At 36.3% G+C, this 13,829-nt stretch overlaps 1 protein-coding gene across 2 annotated transcripts; it reads right to left on the bottom strand.

Annotated features, from left to right (window-relative positions):
• Window positions 1–1,688: 1,688 nt before the first annotated feature.
• On the bottom strand, window positions 1,689–13,798 carry LOC120771037 (dynein intermediate chain 2, ciliary). 2 transcript variants are annotated; one of them, XM_040098826.1, is made up of 11 exons: window positions 13,484–13,798; window positions 6,031–6,249; window positions 4,676–4,781; window positions 4,368–4,607; window positions 4,152–4,255; window positions 3,643–4,078; window positions 3,507–3,584; window positions 3,376–3,441; window positions 3,209–3,315; window positions 2,151–2,791; window positions 1,689–2,071 (listed from the first exon to the last, which is right to left on the bottom strand). In XM_040098826.1, exons 1-11 carry the CDS (start codon window positions 13,580–13,582, stop codon window positions 1,888–1,890), a joined length of 2,280 nt encoding a protein of 759 aa, XP_039954760.1. In that variant the 5' UTR covers window positions 13,583–13,798; the 3' UTR covers window positions 1,689–1,887. The 2 variants fall into 2 exon arrangements, with proteins under 2 accessions (XP_039954760.1, XP_039954761.1); XM_040098827.1 differs by lacking the exon at window positions 13,484–13,798 and adding an exon at window positions 8,607–8,825.
• Between the last annotated feature and the right edge of the window lie 31 nt (window positions 13,799–13,829).

Raw genomic sequence — 13,829 nt, 5'->3', positions numbered from 1 at the left:
AAAATCGCTTTATTGCTTTTCAAATCATTTTTCATTAATATTTATTCACTTTTGCATGCGTGTGAATCAATTGTCGAAACACTTTAGTTGTTCTGATTGAGGTATCTCCAGAACATGCTTTTTGAACGCATTAATCGCCTCTTCAGGTGCGGAAAAACGTTGACCTCTTAGTTTATTTTTCACGTGCGGGAATAAAAAGATGTCATTCGGGGCCAACTCAGGACTATACGGATGATGACCCATCGAATCGATGTTTTAGGTGCAAAAAAATGCAATTGTCTTAGTTGATATGTGAGAGTTCGCATTGTCGTGGTAAAGAATGGTCCGTCTTCGGTGGTGATATCTGAACTTGTTGAAAGACAACTGGCAAACAAATGGTTGTATACCACTCATAATTTACAATTCTGCGTTGTTTTAGTATGGTTGCGACATTTCCAGTTTTTCCAAAAAATATATAACCAATTGCTTGGAAGTGCTTCGTGCGCAAACAACTCTTGTTGGGTTCGCCTCATTTTGAAACATTCATAAAACAACTCAATAAAACAAACAACAGCATAAATCCACGATTCATCACCTGTTAAAGCACCGTTAACGTGTTTTTCTAACATTTCTTTCAAACAATCGACATTAACCATTTTTTGAACAATGGAAAAATTGTGTGAGATCCAACATGAACAAATTTTTTTACAGTCAAATGTTCATTGAATATTCTATGTATACTGGTCCTACTATAATGCCCGTAGTTGTCTCAATCTTACGATCAATTACATGACGATCTTGCAATATCAGTTTTCGTAGAGTATTAATACTTTCCGGAACAACAACGGATTTTGGACGACCTTCACGAAACTCGACTTGAAGTGATCTACGAACTCGATTGAATTCATCATATCATCGATAATCACTGGTCCTTAATGGAGCTTCATCGCCAAAAATTGAATGAAGCTCATCACTGCACTATTGTTGAATTAGTTGACGTCGTAAGTTTCCAAAAAATAATCGCGCGAAAGTACTCGTACTACATTTGTCATTTAATTTCTTTATTTGACTGAGATGAATACTTTAAGTTACTGTAAACTACACAAATAGCGCTCGTAAGTCAAAATGTTCTTAGTATGTACAGCATCGAAACTGTCAAACTTTACCATAAAGTTGAGAGTTGCCAGATTGCAAGACTAGATTGTTAACTAGCTGGTAATAGATGAGAAAATGATTTATGCGCGATTTAAATTGAAAATAAAGTTTGTTTAAGTTGGATCATAGCTTTAGGGAAAAAACTGCAACTTCAGAGGGGTGCGCAAATCAAAAATCAACTTGGAAAATAACGGACACCCTACTGCACACACACATACTATAAACTATACATTATACGTTATATTTTGAAGGGCTCAATGCAATGACTACATAATTAAACATAAATACAACAAATGGGATAAATAAAATGGCATTCGCTAATGTATATTACCTTAGTATGTATCTACAAATATACTTACATATATGTATATTGTTTATATATATGTATATACATATACACATTCATATAAATAGATAAAATAGCTCAATAAAAATAAATTAATTTATGCAAATATAAACATTTTCGGTGTAAAACTGTAACGCTCACCTCTAAAATACTTTAAAATTTACACAAACACAGACTATTTCATTACAAATAAAATATTTGATTAATAAAATAACGGCATTTCTCATTTATTTTCGGCGCAGATTATTAAAGGTTTTTTTACACAGTTATTTACAAAAGTTCTACCGAAACAAAGCGCCGTTCGGCAAAAAAAATTTAAAAAACAATATTTTTTATAGTTTACAAAAATATATTATAGTTATAAAATATATTATAGTAAGAAATATCAGTACGCGACGCGGCGACTTTTAGCTCTTCGTCGTGGTGGGTGCGTCGGGCACTATCATATCGTTTGGCAATTCACGCACCAGCGACAGCAGTTTGTCCAACTTTTGCACCTGCAACGTATTTTGATCGAGATACTGTTGCTTTTTGGGCGGCTTCACCATTAAACGCAAATTTGGCGATAGCTTTAACGAGGTCACAGTGCTCCTGCAAGAATAACAAAAACAAAGACAAAATTAATACAAACTTATACCACTCGAAGTGAGTAACCTTCCGACACACTCACTTATCGTCGCCGACAATAAGGAAGGGCAGATTCTCATTGAATACTAAACGCGTTAGTTTGTTCTTGCGCTTCGGCACGACCGCTTGCACACAAATCGGCTTGTACTTGTTCACATTCAAATCGAAGACGAACACTTTGCCCTCGTTGGTGCAGGCGGCAAAGACCGTGCTCGAAAAGGGCGCCCACTTGACATCGCCCACAGAGGAGCCGAGATCGAAAATGAACAGCGGTTCCGGTCGCATATCCTCCCACACTTTGACGCGCCAGTCGCCGCTGCACGAAATGAAAATATTCGAATTGTAGCGATTGAAATCGATGCGATAGACTGTGAGATGATGTGCATTGTAGGTCATTAGATATTTCGAACTATAGGCTATGCTGCATTTGTAGATGAGACCCTCTTCGGTGCCGACTAGATAGATTTCCGGATTGGTCGGATGGAATTTCATGCAAGAACCACAACTGCGTAACTGTACTTCGGTGCCGTCGGGTCCCTCAACAATGCCGTTGGTAAGAAAAAGTGTTGTTATTGTCGTAATCATGAAGTCATTCTGCATGAGTACCCAGTTGAAGACCCGACCATCCGTGGAGACGGAGTAAAAATTTATCTCACCGTCCGCCATATCGGGACCCCATTTGATCTGTGAATGAAATTAGAAAAAATGTTTCACAATAAAGATATTTGAGCTCGTCTTGACGTAGTCCAATTCAACGAATGAAAATTGGAAGCAAATCTTCTTAGTCCAATTTCCCCGCAAAACGTATTAAACTCTGTTTGCCACACAGCTGAGTCGATTTAGCCTCTGCCTATTCATCAGTATAGCGCGAGCTAGTCTCTCGTTTTTTGAGTTATCTGAAATTTTGCACGGGTCCTTTTCTCTCAAGAAGCTACTGTTCTGTTGGCATCGCCAAAGGATTACAAAACATTCGTACAAACTGCCGATTTAAATCAATTGCGTGCTTGGAAAACATATTTATTTGACAAGTATCTTTAGTAATTTTGGCTTTTTGAAATTTTACGAATATACATACATATGTATGTCCGTAACTCTACATACCTCCCATGCACATTCCGAGTGCTTATTGTGTACTCCCACCGACAGATAAAGCGGCTTCTCGTAGTTCTCTCTTAAATTATAGACTGCCACACTGCCGTCGTACATGCCTAGAAAATAAGTAAGCGCCCATAATTATTGTTGTGCAACATTCGTGAAATAAAGCGAACCTATTGCGACTAAAAACGGATACGTCGGATGGATATCGCAACACATGACGCCGCTCTCCGTTGATACTGTGTAGTAAATACACAAAAAAGGACTGACATTACATAACTATAAACAGAAGTGACTGGCTTACTTATATAGTCCGGATAGGAGGGGTTCTTCACGGTGAAAAAGCAAATAGCGCCCTCATTCGGTTGCTTCATGAACTCATCTATGGGTTATCATTACATAAACAAGTCTCTTATTATAATTTTTATTACGAGACTTACGTGAACCGTAGCATACTGCAAATAAATCGTAATACATCGGATTGAATAGCAAATCGGTGACACTTAATTTTCTTATGCGATCATAGTTGAATTTCCAAAGCGGCAGCAAGGTGCCTTCCTGCTCTCTGTACTCGTCAGCCGGATCTTCCCAATAGCGATAGTCGTTGGCGATCTCCTCGTATATATTTTGATTTATCATGCGCTCCAATATCTGCCACGCCTTGAGGTACTTTTTATTGAGTAGCTCGGCTTCGGCTGCCTTATCTAACTTTTTTGCGCCGACATCTTTTCGATGTCCGCCCCGTTTATCGTCCTTCTTCTCCTTCTCCTTTTGCTGCTGTTCAAAGTCCTCTGCATAGCTGTCGTAAATCTTCCATTGCAAGACATTGGCGCCATACTGAGAGCGGGGTGGAGGTATGGTTTGTGTTTCTACACTCTACATTTGTGTGGCAGAAGAGTTTATTTAGTACATTAAAGTAATTTATACTTTATGTTTCACAGTGGCTTACCCTTCTCGGATTGGTATAGGTTAGCGCGGAACGTTCACAGAAATTAAACTGATTTAACAATTTACGCTTTCGTCCACCCGTTGCCGGTGCTGCAGTTGGCGCTCCTAAACACAATTACAAATATGAAGATTACACAATTATTTCTTCTCTCTAAATAAGTTGTCTAAATGAGTTTCTTCTTCCCTAAATGAGTTAATTATTTAAATATTAGCGCACCTGCCGCTTCTCCGCCCTCCTCGGCTGCTGCAGCTTCAGCATCTGCTGCACCTTCCTCAACTGCCTCTTCCTCTTCACCCTCTAACTCTTCCTCAGCCATTTCTTCATCCGCTTCTTTAGCTTGCTTTGTCGCCTTCTCCTCACCCTCTTCTTCCTCTTCCTCCACTTTTGGGATACGACTTTTTCTATCTTCAACTTCGGCCTCAATGAAGGAACCAGTGAGTGTGGGTAATGGGTATCCTAAGGTTTAAAATAAACACAATTTTATTTGGTTACTTTGGTTGCTATAATGTAAAGAAGATATCAACCGATTTCGCCCATCTCCTCCATTTGTATTTTCGCTTCATCCGAATCTATATGCAAGGCACTGCCCTCCATTTGCATAAGTGTTACAGTGTTTCCAGCAATCGGCACCTGCAAGTTGTTACTACATTTGTATTTATGTAGTTGTTACGTGAAATATTTTACACTACAAAACTCAATGTATTCTATAAAGTAGAACTTTTGGAGAGCCAACTATGTTAGTTCGATTGCTGATTTTCAGCAAAGAAGATCTTTGACGTAATGAAACTCAAACCAGATCCATTACTATCGAGACTCTTCGAATCGGTTTGTATTGACGATTCCTCCTGATCTCTTTTAATCTCTCAATATTATATAAAGCTAAACCGTACTTTTGATCTTATTAGATCATACAACTTTTAAGATAGTTACGCAATTTAGATGATCAAAACGGAATCCACACGAATCTCATTGCGAATGAGATCTAAATCGGAAAAGTATTTAACAGGAGTTTGTGTTTATGGTCTTTTGATTAAATTAGCTAGTCTAACATGAGACTAGTTATATAATGAAAACACTGAACTAGCAAAATCTGACCAAAGAATTTGTCTAAAATTTTGTATTGATGGAAAAGGCTTACGGTGATTCAGTTTTATCAAAAAACACAAGACTAAGAGTAGTACAAAAACTTCAAAGACGGTCGAGTCGTTAAAGACATGTCTCGTTCTGGACGTCCTTCGACCTCTTCAACTGATGAAAATAGTAAAGAAAAGTAAAAGATATAGTGCTTGAAAATTGTGAGATGATAAGTGTTAGAGAGATGACAAGAGAGCTCGATATCGCTCGCGAGTCCGTTCGAATTATTTTGGTGGATATTTTGGGTATGAAACGCGTTCTCTTGCTCGACTAGGCCGATTAAACTGAATTTTTTTCACAAAGAGTGCTTCATCGTGCGAGTTCCGATCCTATATTCATGGAGAGCATTATAACTGCCGATAAGACATGGGTTTATGAGTTTTAGATGCAAGCAAGTCCACAATCATTAGAATGGAACACGTTTTCAGTCGATCGAAGCTGAAGGCCATCCCAAAATGTGCTTATGAAAAGTGTTTCGAGGACTAGAAAAATCTTTGTACAAGTGTATTGCATCTGGTTGGGATTGCTTTGAGGGCGACAAAATAAATTTTGATATAAAAGTATGTATAAAAAAATATTTTGCGTCTTATTTCCAATTTCCGGGTACTATTTTGTCACAATGTGTATATACTATATATTATACAGCCTCCGTGGCTTCCTAGGTGTTAAAAAAATTCGTGCCAAATATTTTCAGGTTAAAATAAAAGTAAAAACTACTTGTATTTATAATTAAACACACACTAACCTGAACGAAGGCGCTATCCTTGAAGCTGTACACAACCAAATTGCGTATGACATTTGTATTTGTTGTGGTCAACACCCTGGTTACCTCCTCGGCCAACTCAGCTTCTGTTAACTCCAACTGATCATCGGGCTTGAGTAACTGGCGCGACTTAATCCAAGCATCGAAGTCATCGGCGTCACCGCCGCCATCTTTGATGTTCGATTTCGAAACCGATTTGATCTGTTAGAAATGCGATTTCGATAATTGCGTTAGAAAGACATTAGTTTAGCCCTTAAGAAAAGGATTTATTTATAAAAAAAAATAAAAATTTTATAAAATACTATGCTGTCATGGGGTGTTGTTATATAATTAACCGCACTTTTGGAATTGGTGGTGCGAGAGTGTTTTCTTGTTGCTATTACTAAATATAAACAGCTAATAGTTAAAATAACTAATATACATACATATGTACTTACAATTTCATATTTATTTAAATAAAGCTTAAGAGACTCACTGATAGTAAAATGTGTTCATTAATCATTATAAATATAAGTAGAAATTATGCAAGCCTTCATGCTATGGCTATAAGTAGTTATTTACACGTTTGCCGCTTTATGGAAGTCAGTTACCTGCCGCCCATGTGACCTTGTTGGCGTACCCTCTTCACTATTCAGCTCATCCATTTGACCATCAGTAGTGTGGTCAGCAGTGGTCATAATGCTATAGGTGCCGTTATTCAATGTATCACAACAAATTGCAAAAATATATTTCAATATTGTTGTTCAATTGCTTACTACAGTTTGAGAATTCATAAATTTTTGTATTATTTTAGAATATTTTTTTACTGCAAGAATTAATTTTTTTAAGTTGTCTATTATTATTTTATGGCAAAAAAATTATAAAACTTAATTCATATATATTAGGTTTTTTTTTATTTAATTATTGGATAGTCGAAAAAGACCTCTCGTATTTCTGGTCAAACTTCAACTTATTTTTTTATATTTATAATGAACTTTAATGAACCGAATATGTACTGTTTTGGTCGACCAATTTTTGTCATTTTACCGCTAGAGACATTATTCCATCAATGTAAAACTTTTCTGGTTTCTCGCCGAAAAACTGCGACAAGTAATTTTCACAGGCTTCTCTTGAAGCCAACTTTACTCCATTAAGGGTGTTCTGTATTGACCAAAACAAATAGTAGTCCGTTGGTGCAAGGTTAGGGCTATATGGTGAATGTATCAAAACTTCCCTGACAAGCTCTCCCAGTTTTTTCCGAATCATCAAAGATGTGTGTGGTCTAGTGTTGTTCTGATGGAAGACGAAGCCCTTTCTGTTGATCAGTTCTGGCCGTTTTTTTCGATTGCTTGCTTCAATCTCACCAGTTGTTGACGTTAAACAGTAGAATCAATCGTTCGCTCAGGCTGGAGCAGCTAATAGTGGTCGATTCCTTTACAATATCACCAAACACTCAGCATGACCTTTCAAGGTGTCAATAGTGGCTTTGCGACCATTTGTTGAGCTTCACCACGCTTGGACCATTAACTTTTTAGCACATTATTGTCGTATTTGATTTACTTTTCGTCTCTTGTTACCATTCGCTTTCATTTCGTTTTAGCAAAGAATCAAACGATTCATGTGGTACCCAAACATCAAGCTTCTTTTTGTAGCCAGCCTTTTTTAAATGGTTCAACTGTTTGATGATTAATGTTAAGTTCCTTAGCGATGTCATGGCTGCTTATTTCACGGTCCTGGTCAATCTATTCCATAATTTCATCGACTTTTTCAACGATAGGTCGACCAGAGCGAAGTGCTTCTTTCAAAATGAAATTTCCAGAACGGAAGCGAGCGTACCATTGTTGTGCTACACGAACTGATACAGCATCGTCTCCTTAAACTTCAGAAATTTCATTGGTGGCTTGCTTTTTTATACAAAAATTTCAAAATATTGTGAATTTCATCATTATTTTCACTAATTATTGAACAGCTGTTTTTTCCGACTTCCCCGAATTTAATTTTTTGGTTAAATGAAGCTTAAAGTTTCACCTTTCCAACACTATATGGTATAACACAATGTGATTGGTAGCACTGAAGCAACGACATCTATTGACAAAATACGAAGAGACTTTTTCGACTACCCAATATTTTATAATAATTATATTTATAATTTTGTTTTTGTTTAATACATATGTAATTATAATTTTTAATAATTTTGATTCAATCACAAATTTTATTTTTGCATTATTATTTCTTCTATTACATTCAATATTTTTCGCGCCGGATGCAACGTTGATAAATATAGTATATTTCAAAACACCAAATATTTTAAAGAAAAAATAAATATGTTTACAGCATAAAATGTGAATGAGTTAGAGCTATTTTGTATGTACTTTCTAGTTTCGCCAATCATAATGGAATAATACATAAGCGAAACAAGCCAATTGCATATTTACAATACAATTTTACTAGTAATTTATTAATGTACATACATATAATCCAAATACAAACAAATTTGGTTGTGTATAATACAATTATATACATTGCTGTTGTTGTTACTTAAAATAATATGCTAATAAATACTAATTTGTTCTAACTACCGCTTTATTTGCGATTTTCCACATCTTGCCAATCAAACGACTGATTTACAACTAAAGCTGCCACGAAACACTTGAAGGTAATTGACAGGACTACCTAGGACCCAAACCACCAAACACACACACTGCGTGTTTACACAACCACATGTAAACGGCGAAACAATTTGTTTTCTACATTGCGACTGTCCTGACGCTGTCGTGACTGACGCGTCGTCACCTGCAACAGATATTCGCACAGAGTCCTGCGACTGCTATCACTGCCAAATGACGACAAAGTAACTGCAAATTGGCAGTTTGACGTAGTCATAGAATCGAAATCAACGAAAACCGTGAATGAAAACTCTTAAAAGTCTAACTTAGAAGGTTCGGAATGGTTTTTGTTTTTCTGTGCTAAAATTATTCGCAAATTCGTATTTTTGCACGCGCAGCCAAACAATACCCAGCAAGGAATGGCAGAAATAAATTCGAGTCTGGGTATTATTGTAGTGAATTTTTGGAGAAAGTACCGGGTCTCTCTAAGAGCCGTTCCCACGACAGTCGGGTCTGCGTAACCGGAACGGAACTGTATTTTTTATTCCGGTCAAGGATTTTCAACTTGGAAGAATTCTGCCACTACAACAACCAGAACTCTGGCCCCGGGCGAAATTGTTCCCGATCTCTCCCCCTCTCTCGTTCACTGTATACGCCAATAGAGGTTCCCTGGTGTATTTGACTACATTAAACAGAAAACTACTTCATTTAAAAAAATTCAATCACTCATACTTTTGCTAATGGTTCCATTTGATAATTACGTGTTTTGTACTCTTAATGTTAATCACTAAATTTAAAAAAAAAAAAAATAAAAAAATCGCATATAAGAAATGACATCAATTTCAATCAATCAATTTGTCACAGTTTTCGTCTTCACTGCAATAAAATTTCTTATGAAAGTCGAAAAGTCATAAATTTCTCTACATACATACATTTTTAACGATTTCTATATCCTTATATTGCTTTATTGCGCTTGAACTGTATTAACTTAAATTAATTTAAATATTTGTGATTTATTATAAATGATTTTCATTACGTCAAAATTAATGACAGTCTTAGTGAAACCATTCAACACTTTGAGACAACTATTTTGACACCGAAAGTGCAACCGCGAAAAACTAACTTATTTACTAGTTAGTAGTTCTCCTGACATTCTTGAAATGAACTGTCAAACTTGCAGTGAAAGTCAAAGTGCAGTTTGGCTTTTGTACAATTTTTCACGAAATTGTACTACTGTCAGTTGGAGTTAGACGCAATGAAAGTTTCGCACTATTATTATAATATTTTTATTTTTAAAGAGATTCTGCCTGATTTGCAATGTGTCTATAGGAAACTTTTACTCAACTTGGGTATTCAATTGTCATTTGTAAGAATTGCCGTATAAGGGCCAATTACAAACTACTACTTGGCGTATCTGACTAACTGCTGGGTAATGGTAGTGAGAGTAATGTATGCATACGGTTATGTACTTCAACTCATAAGTACTGCCATGGGTAGAGGGCATGCATTGAAAATTAAGTACTGTGTTGGCATGGGAAATTCGCAAATAATTTGATATAATTACTTTTATGAGCAGAAGTCAGTATATTGTCAGAGGTCACGGTTTGCAGAAATGCAAATTTCGTTGTTTATAAATAACTGCGACTTTTACTTAGATATAGACAGCTTGGTGCAGTTAATATATTACGCTAATGGTATTAAGAGGTTCATCATCGCTCTCCAAATTTATATTAGTGAAATTCACATGAGATAAATAAACGAAGTGCTCTAATATGTATTGATTTTCGAAAATAATAAAACTCCGGAATAAGAAATTACGCAAAAAAAGTTTCAAAAATATTTATAACCGGGACAGAACATCTAAAAGTAAACTGTTAACATTACTACCGTCCAAAAAAAATAATAATTTATGAAGTAAGATTGAGATAATTAAAGATCAAAATATATCGATATATTTTAGGTTTTTTTTAAGTTTGAATGCAGTTGGATCTATGGAAATATGAATGGAGCATTCTAAAGTCAGAAATATTTTTTTAGCTGTTTATTCCGATTAGGGGTATCAAAAGCTGATAAAAACAATAATATAGATGTAAAACATCGGTGAAGCTACTGAACAACTCTTAGGTGTATAAATAAAATATTTATATTCCATCTATTGAGTTTCTGCAACACAGAATTATTGAAATTTGCGAATTCGTAGATGCACTTTAATGCAGTCTAGTGCTTTGCGTGATAAAAGCTAATAAAATGAACTTTCAAGGAACAGTTTTCAGTGCATTTTGGCGGAAAGTTTCTAAAATTATTATTTTCCTTCGGTAGATTCACGGGCATGCATGTTACGGAGTAATTATTGATATTTGTGAACGAAGTCTACACCCCATCGAACGTCAATTTGATATCGAAGTGTTTCATTCGCGATTAGGCAACTCTCCACGAAAAAGTAACAACATAATGGCCTCCGATCACTCGGTGGGCTTTAAACTTGAGCATTTACTTTTTTAATACAAAAAATTTCTGAAGTCACCAAATACTGAGCATAATAATTCAACGCTCACCGGTAGACCATATACCACATACTCAGTTCAAAAGTTTTAATATACATATCTTCTACTACTTTGTCAGTACAACCGTTGGTCGGTCTGGGGCGATAACACTTCGCCAATTTACTTCTATCATTTGCGTGATTACACCAGTTGTACATCCCAAGTGCGGACAGGACCCTATGCACTTGATTCTTCCATTGAATGCATTGCCGCTCTTGCTTCCCATGACTCTCGAATCTATGTGATTATTATATGAGTATACAAGTATTAATAAATTTAGGCCACTATGCTTTGCTACTGAAGCTGAGCAAAATCGGTTAACACTTCCATCGGAGACCGTATACCGAAAATCCTGATTTCCACCAATCTGGTTAACAATAAGTTGGATGTTTAAGCAGTTAAGGTATCTTAATGAAATTTGGTAGGCATGTACCTTTTAGGATTAAATAATTTCTAACCGGGACGGTTTGCAAATTCTCGTAATAATGAACGTTAACTCCCGACTAAGAATTTATTATTATTAAATTTATCAAATATTTTTGCAAAGTGTATAACTAAATACCATCAGACTCCTAAGAGACCGATATGGACAACCAAAGACTCGCTCAGAGGAAACCCTACAAAAGTGTCAGATACTCGTGGTGCTTGAACATATTTATCTTTATATCTTTAAGCTCAATAAGCCTCAAAAGACTAACTAGAGAGTCCGGAAAGTAATAGGACTGATTTTATTCGATCGTTATCTCAGGAATATATCTAAGATTGTCGAGTAAAACTACTAGACTTAAAATTGATCAGGCTATTTTTCGAAGCCGATTACATTAAGTTAAAACACTTTTACAAATGCGCAATTGACTCCGAAACTATTGCCGAATCAATAAAAAATTTGGAAATTTTTCTCAAGTATATACACATGTAAGCCTTCGATATAACGGGTGATCCATTAGAGGTAATTTTTTCAATAGCCTTTTCATGACATGACATCATGAAAAGACTTACGTCTAAACAATGTATTTCGCGCGCTTTGCTCAACTTATGGTCAATATGATCAGCCTACCGAGCCTACTATTTGCAACACCATCACCCATATTGAGCATTCATTATTGGATAATATTCGACCGAATAAACCACGTTCAGCAAGCAGTGAAGAAAATATAGCCAACCGAAGTTGAGAGTGTACACAAAGACCGTGGAGAGTCGATTCGGCGCCGTTCGCATCAACCCGGACTGACCAATGGAACGACCTGTCGCATTTTACGTCGAAATCTTAAATTAAAAGTGTGCAAAATACATTTTGCGCAAGAATTGAAGCCGGTCGACCTTCCCAAGAGACATCGCTTCGCTCTATGGACTCTTGAAAAGTTCCAAGAAGATCCAATGTTTTTTGTTCAGCGATGAAGCCCATTACTGGCTCATTGGGTATGTAAACAAACAAAATTGCCGCATTTCGGACGAAGAGCTGCCATTTATTCCAGAAATAACAACGGTTTGGTGTGGTTTGTGGACAGGTGGAACCGTCGGTTAATTTTTCTTCAAAAATGATGCCGGTGAGAACGTAATCGTCAATGGCGACCGTTATCGCGCCATGATAACCGACTATTTGATGCCTGAAATTGAAGCTCGTGATCTCGGCGAAATTTTGTTTCAATAAAATGGCGCCACTTCTCACACATTGCATCAATCAATGGATTTATTGAGAGAACACTTCGGTTTCACGTTTTGGGCCGGTCGATAGATCACCAAGATCGTGTGATATCACATCGTTAGACTTTTTTCTGTGGGGATATGTAAAGTCTTAAGTCTATGCGGACAATCTCGCTTCGATTCAGGCCTTGGATCAAAACTCACGCGTGTCATTCGGATGGAAAAATAAATGCCAAAGAATATTCTTTCGAATGATTATAAACATTCCCCATAAAATTTGAAGTTTCTGTGTTTATTCTCGGAAAAAGTAGGGAACCTCGAAATGGACCATCCTTTACTACCTTATTGAAAAAAGAGAAAACCGTGTGAAATATCGGTTGTAAGAGGGTTAATCCCGCAGCAATCAACAACTTTATAACAAAAAGACAATATGAAATTTCATAAATGAGCTTTATAAAACTTTATATTTGCCAATATTAAGCAATCGGTTAAAAAATGCATTCGAAATGGACGCAGCCTTCAAATACATGGAGTATATAAATATATAGTGGAGTATATACACACATACTTATTCATATACATATGTACATATAGCTTTAACCGTTTAAGTGCTGGTATGTGTGCTCTGATATTTACATTTATATGTGTGAGTGGCTTAGTTACCTTCAGTTTCGAACCTTTCCTTCGGTCACCGCCTGCACCACCGCCAGCAAGGCGTTGCTGTAGTTGTTGTTGCTGTTGTTGCTGCTGTTTATTTGGCATAATACTTTATAAAGTTTTTAATAGCCGCCAATAAATGTAAATAAAGTAAAAATATATATCACGAAAATATCCGCACGGTATTGCCCTGCACACGCACGTACCCACACACACACAATGGCAAAAATGCACACTAAATAAGATACGCGTTAATTTTTTTTTGCGGAAAGCAGAATGCACGTCGAGTTTATTTAATTTTGAAAACGTTATAATATACTGAAAATGCAATTATTTGAAGAAAAAAACTTTG

Source organism: Bactrocera tryoni, chromosome 3 (genome assembly GCF_016617805.1).
Source record: "Bactrocera tryoni isolate S06 chromosome 3, CSIRO_BtryS06_freeze2, whole genome shotgun sequence".
NCBI classification, from domain to species: Eukaryota; Metazoa; Arthropoda; class Insecta; order Diptera; family Tephritidae; genus Bactrocera; species Bactrocera tryoni.
The sequence above is the reverse complement of the archived record's forward strand: the minus strand, read 5'-3'. Positions and strand labels throughout refer to the sequence as shown.

What these genes read in the sequence shown, in the direction of transcription:
- LOC120771037 (XM_040098826.1), bottom strand. Translation starts at nt 13,582, where the DNA reads ATGCCAAATAAACAGCAGCAACAACAGCAACAACAACTACAGCAACGC. An exon ending in GGAAAGGTTCGAAACTGAAG is followed by an intron (nt 6,250 to 13,483) that starts GTAACTAAGCCA and finishes CATTTCTAACAG; the next exon opens with ATCAAATCGGTTTCGAAATC. An exon ending in CCTATACCAATCCGAGAAGG is followed by an intron (nt 4,079 to 4,151) that starts GTAAGCCACTGT and finishes ACACAAATGTAG; the next exon opens with AGTGTAGAAACACAAACCAT.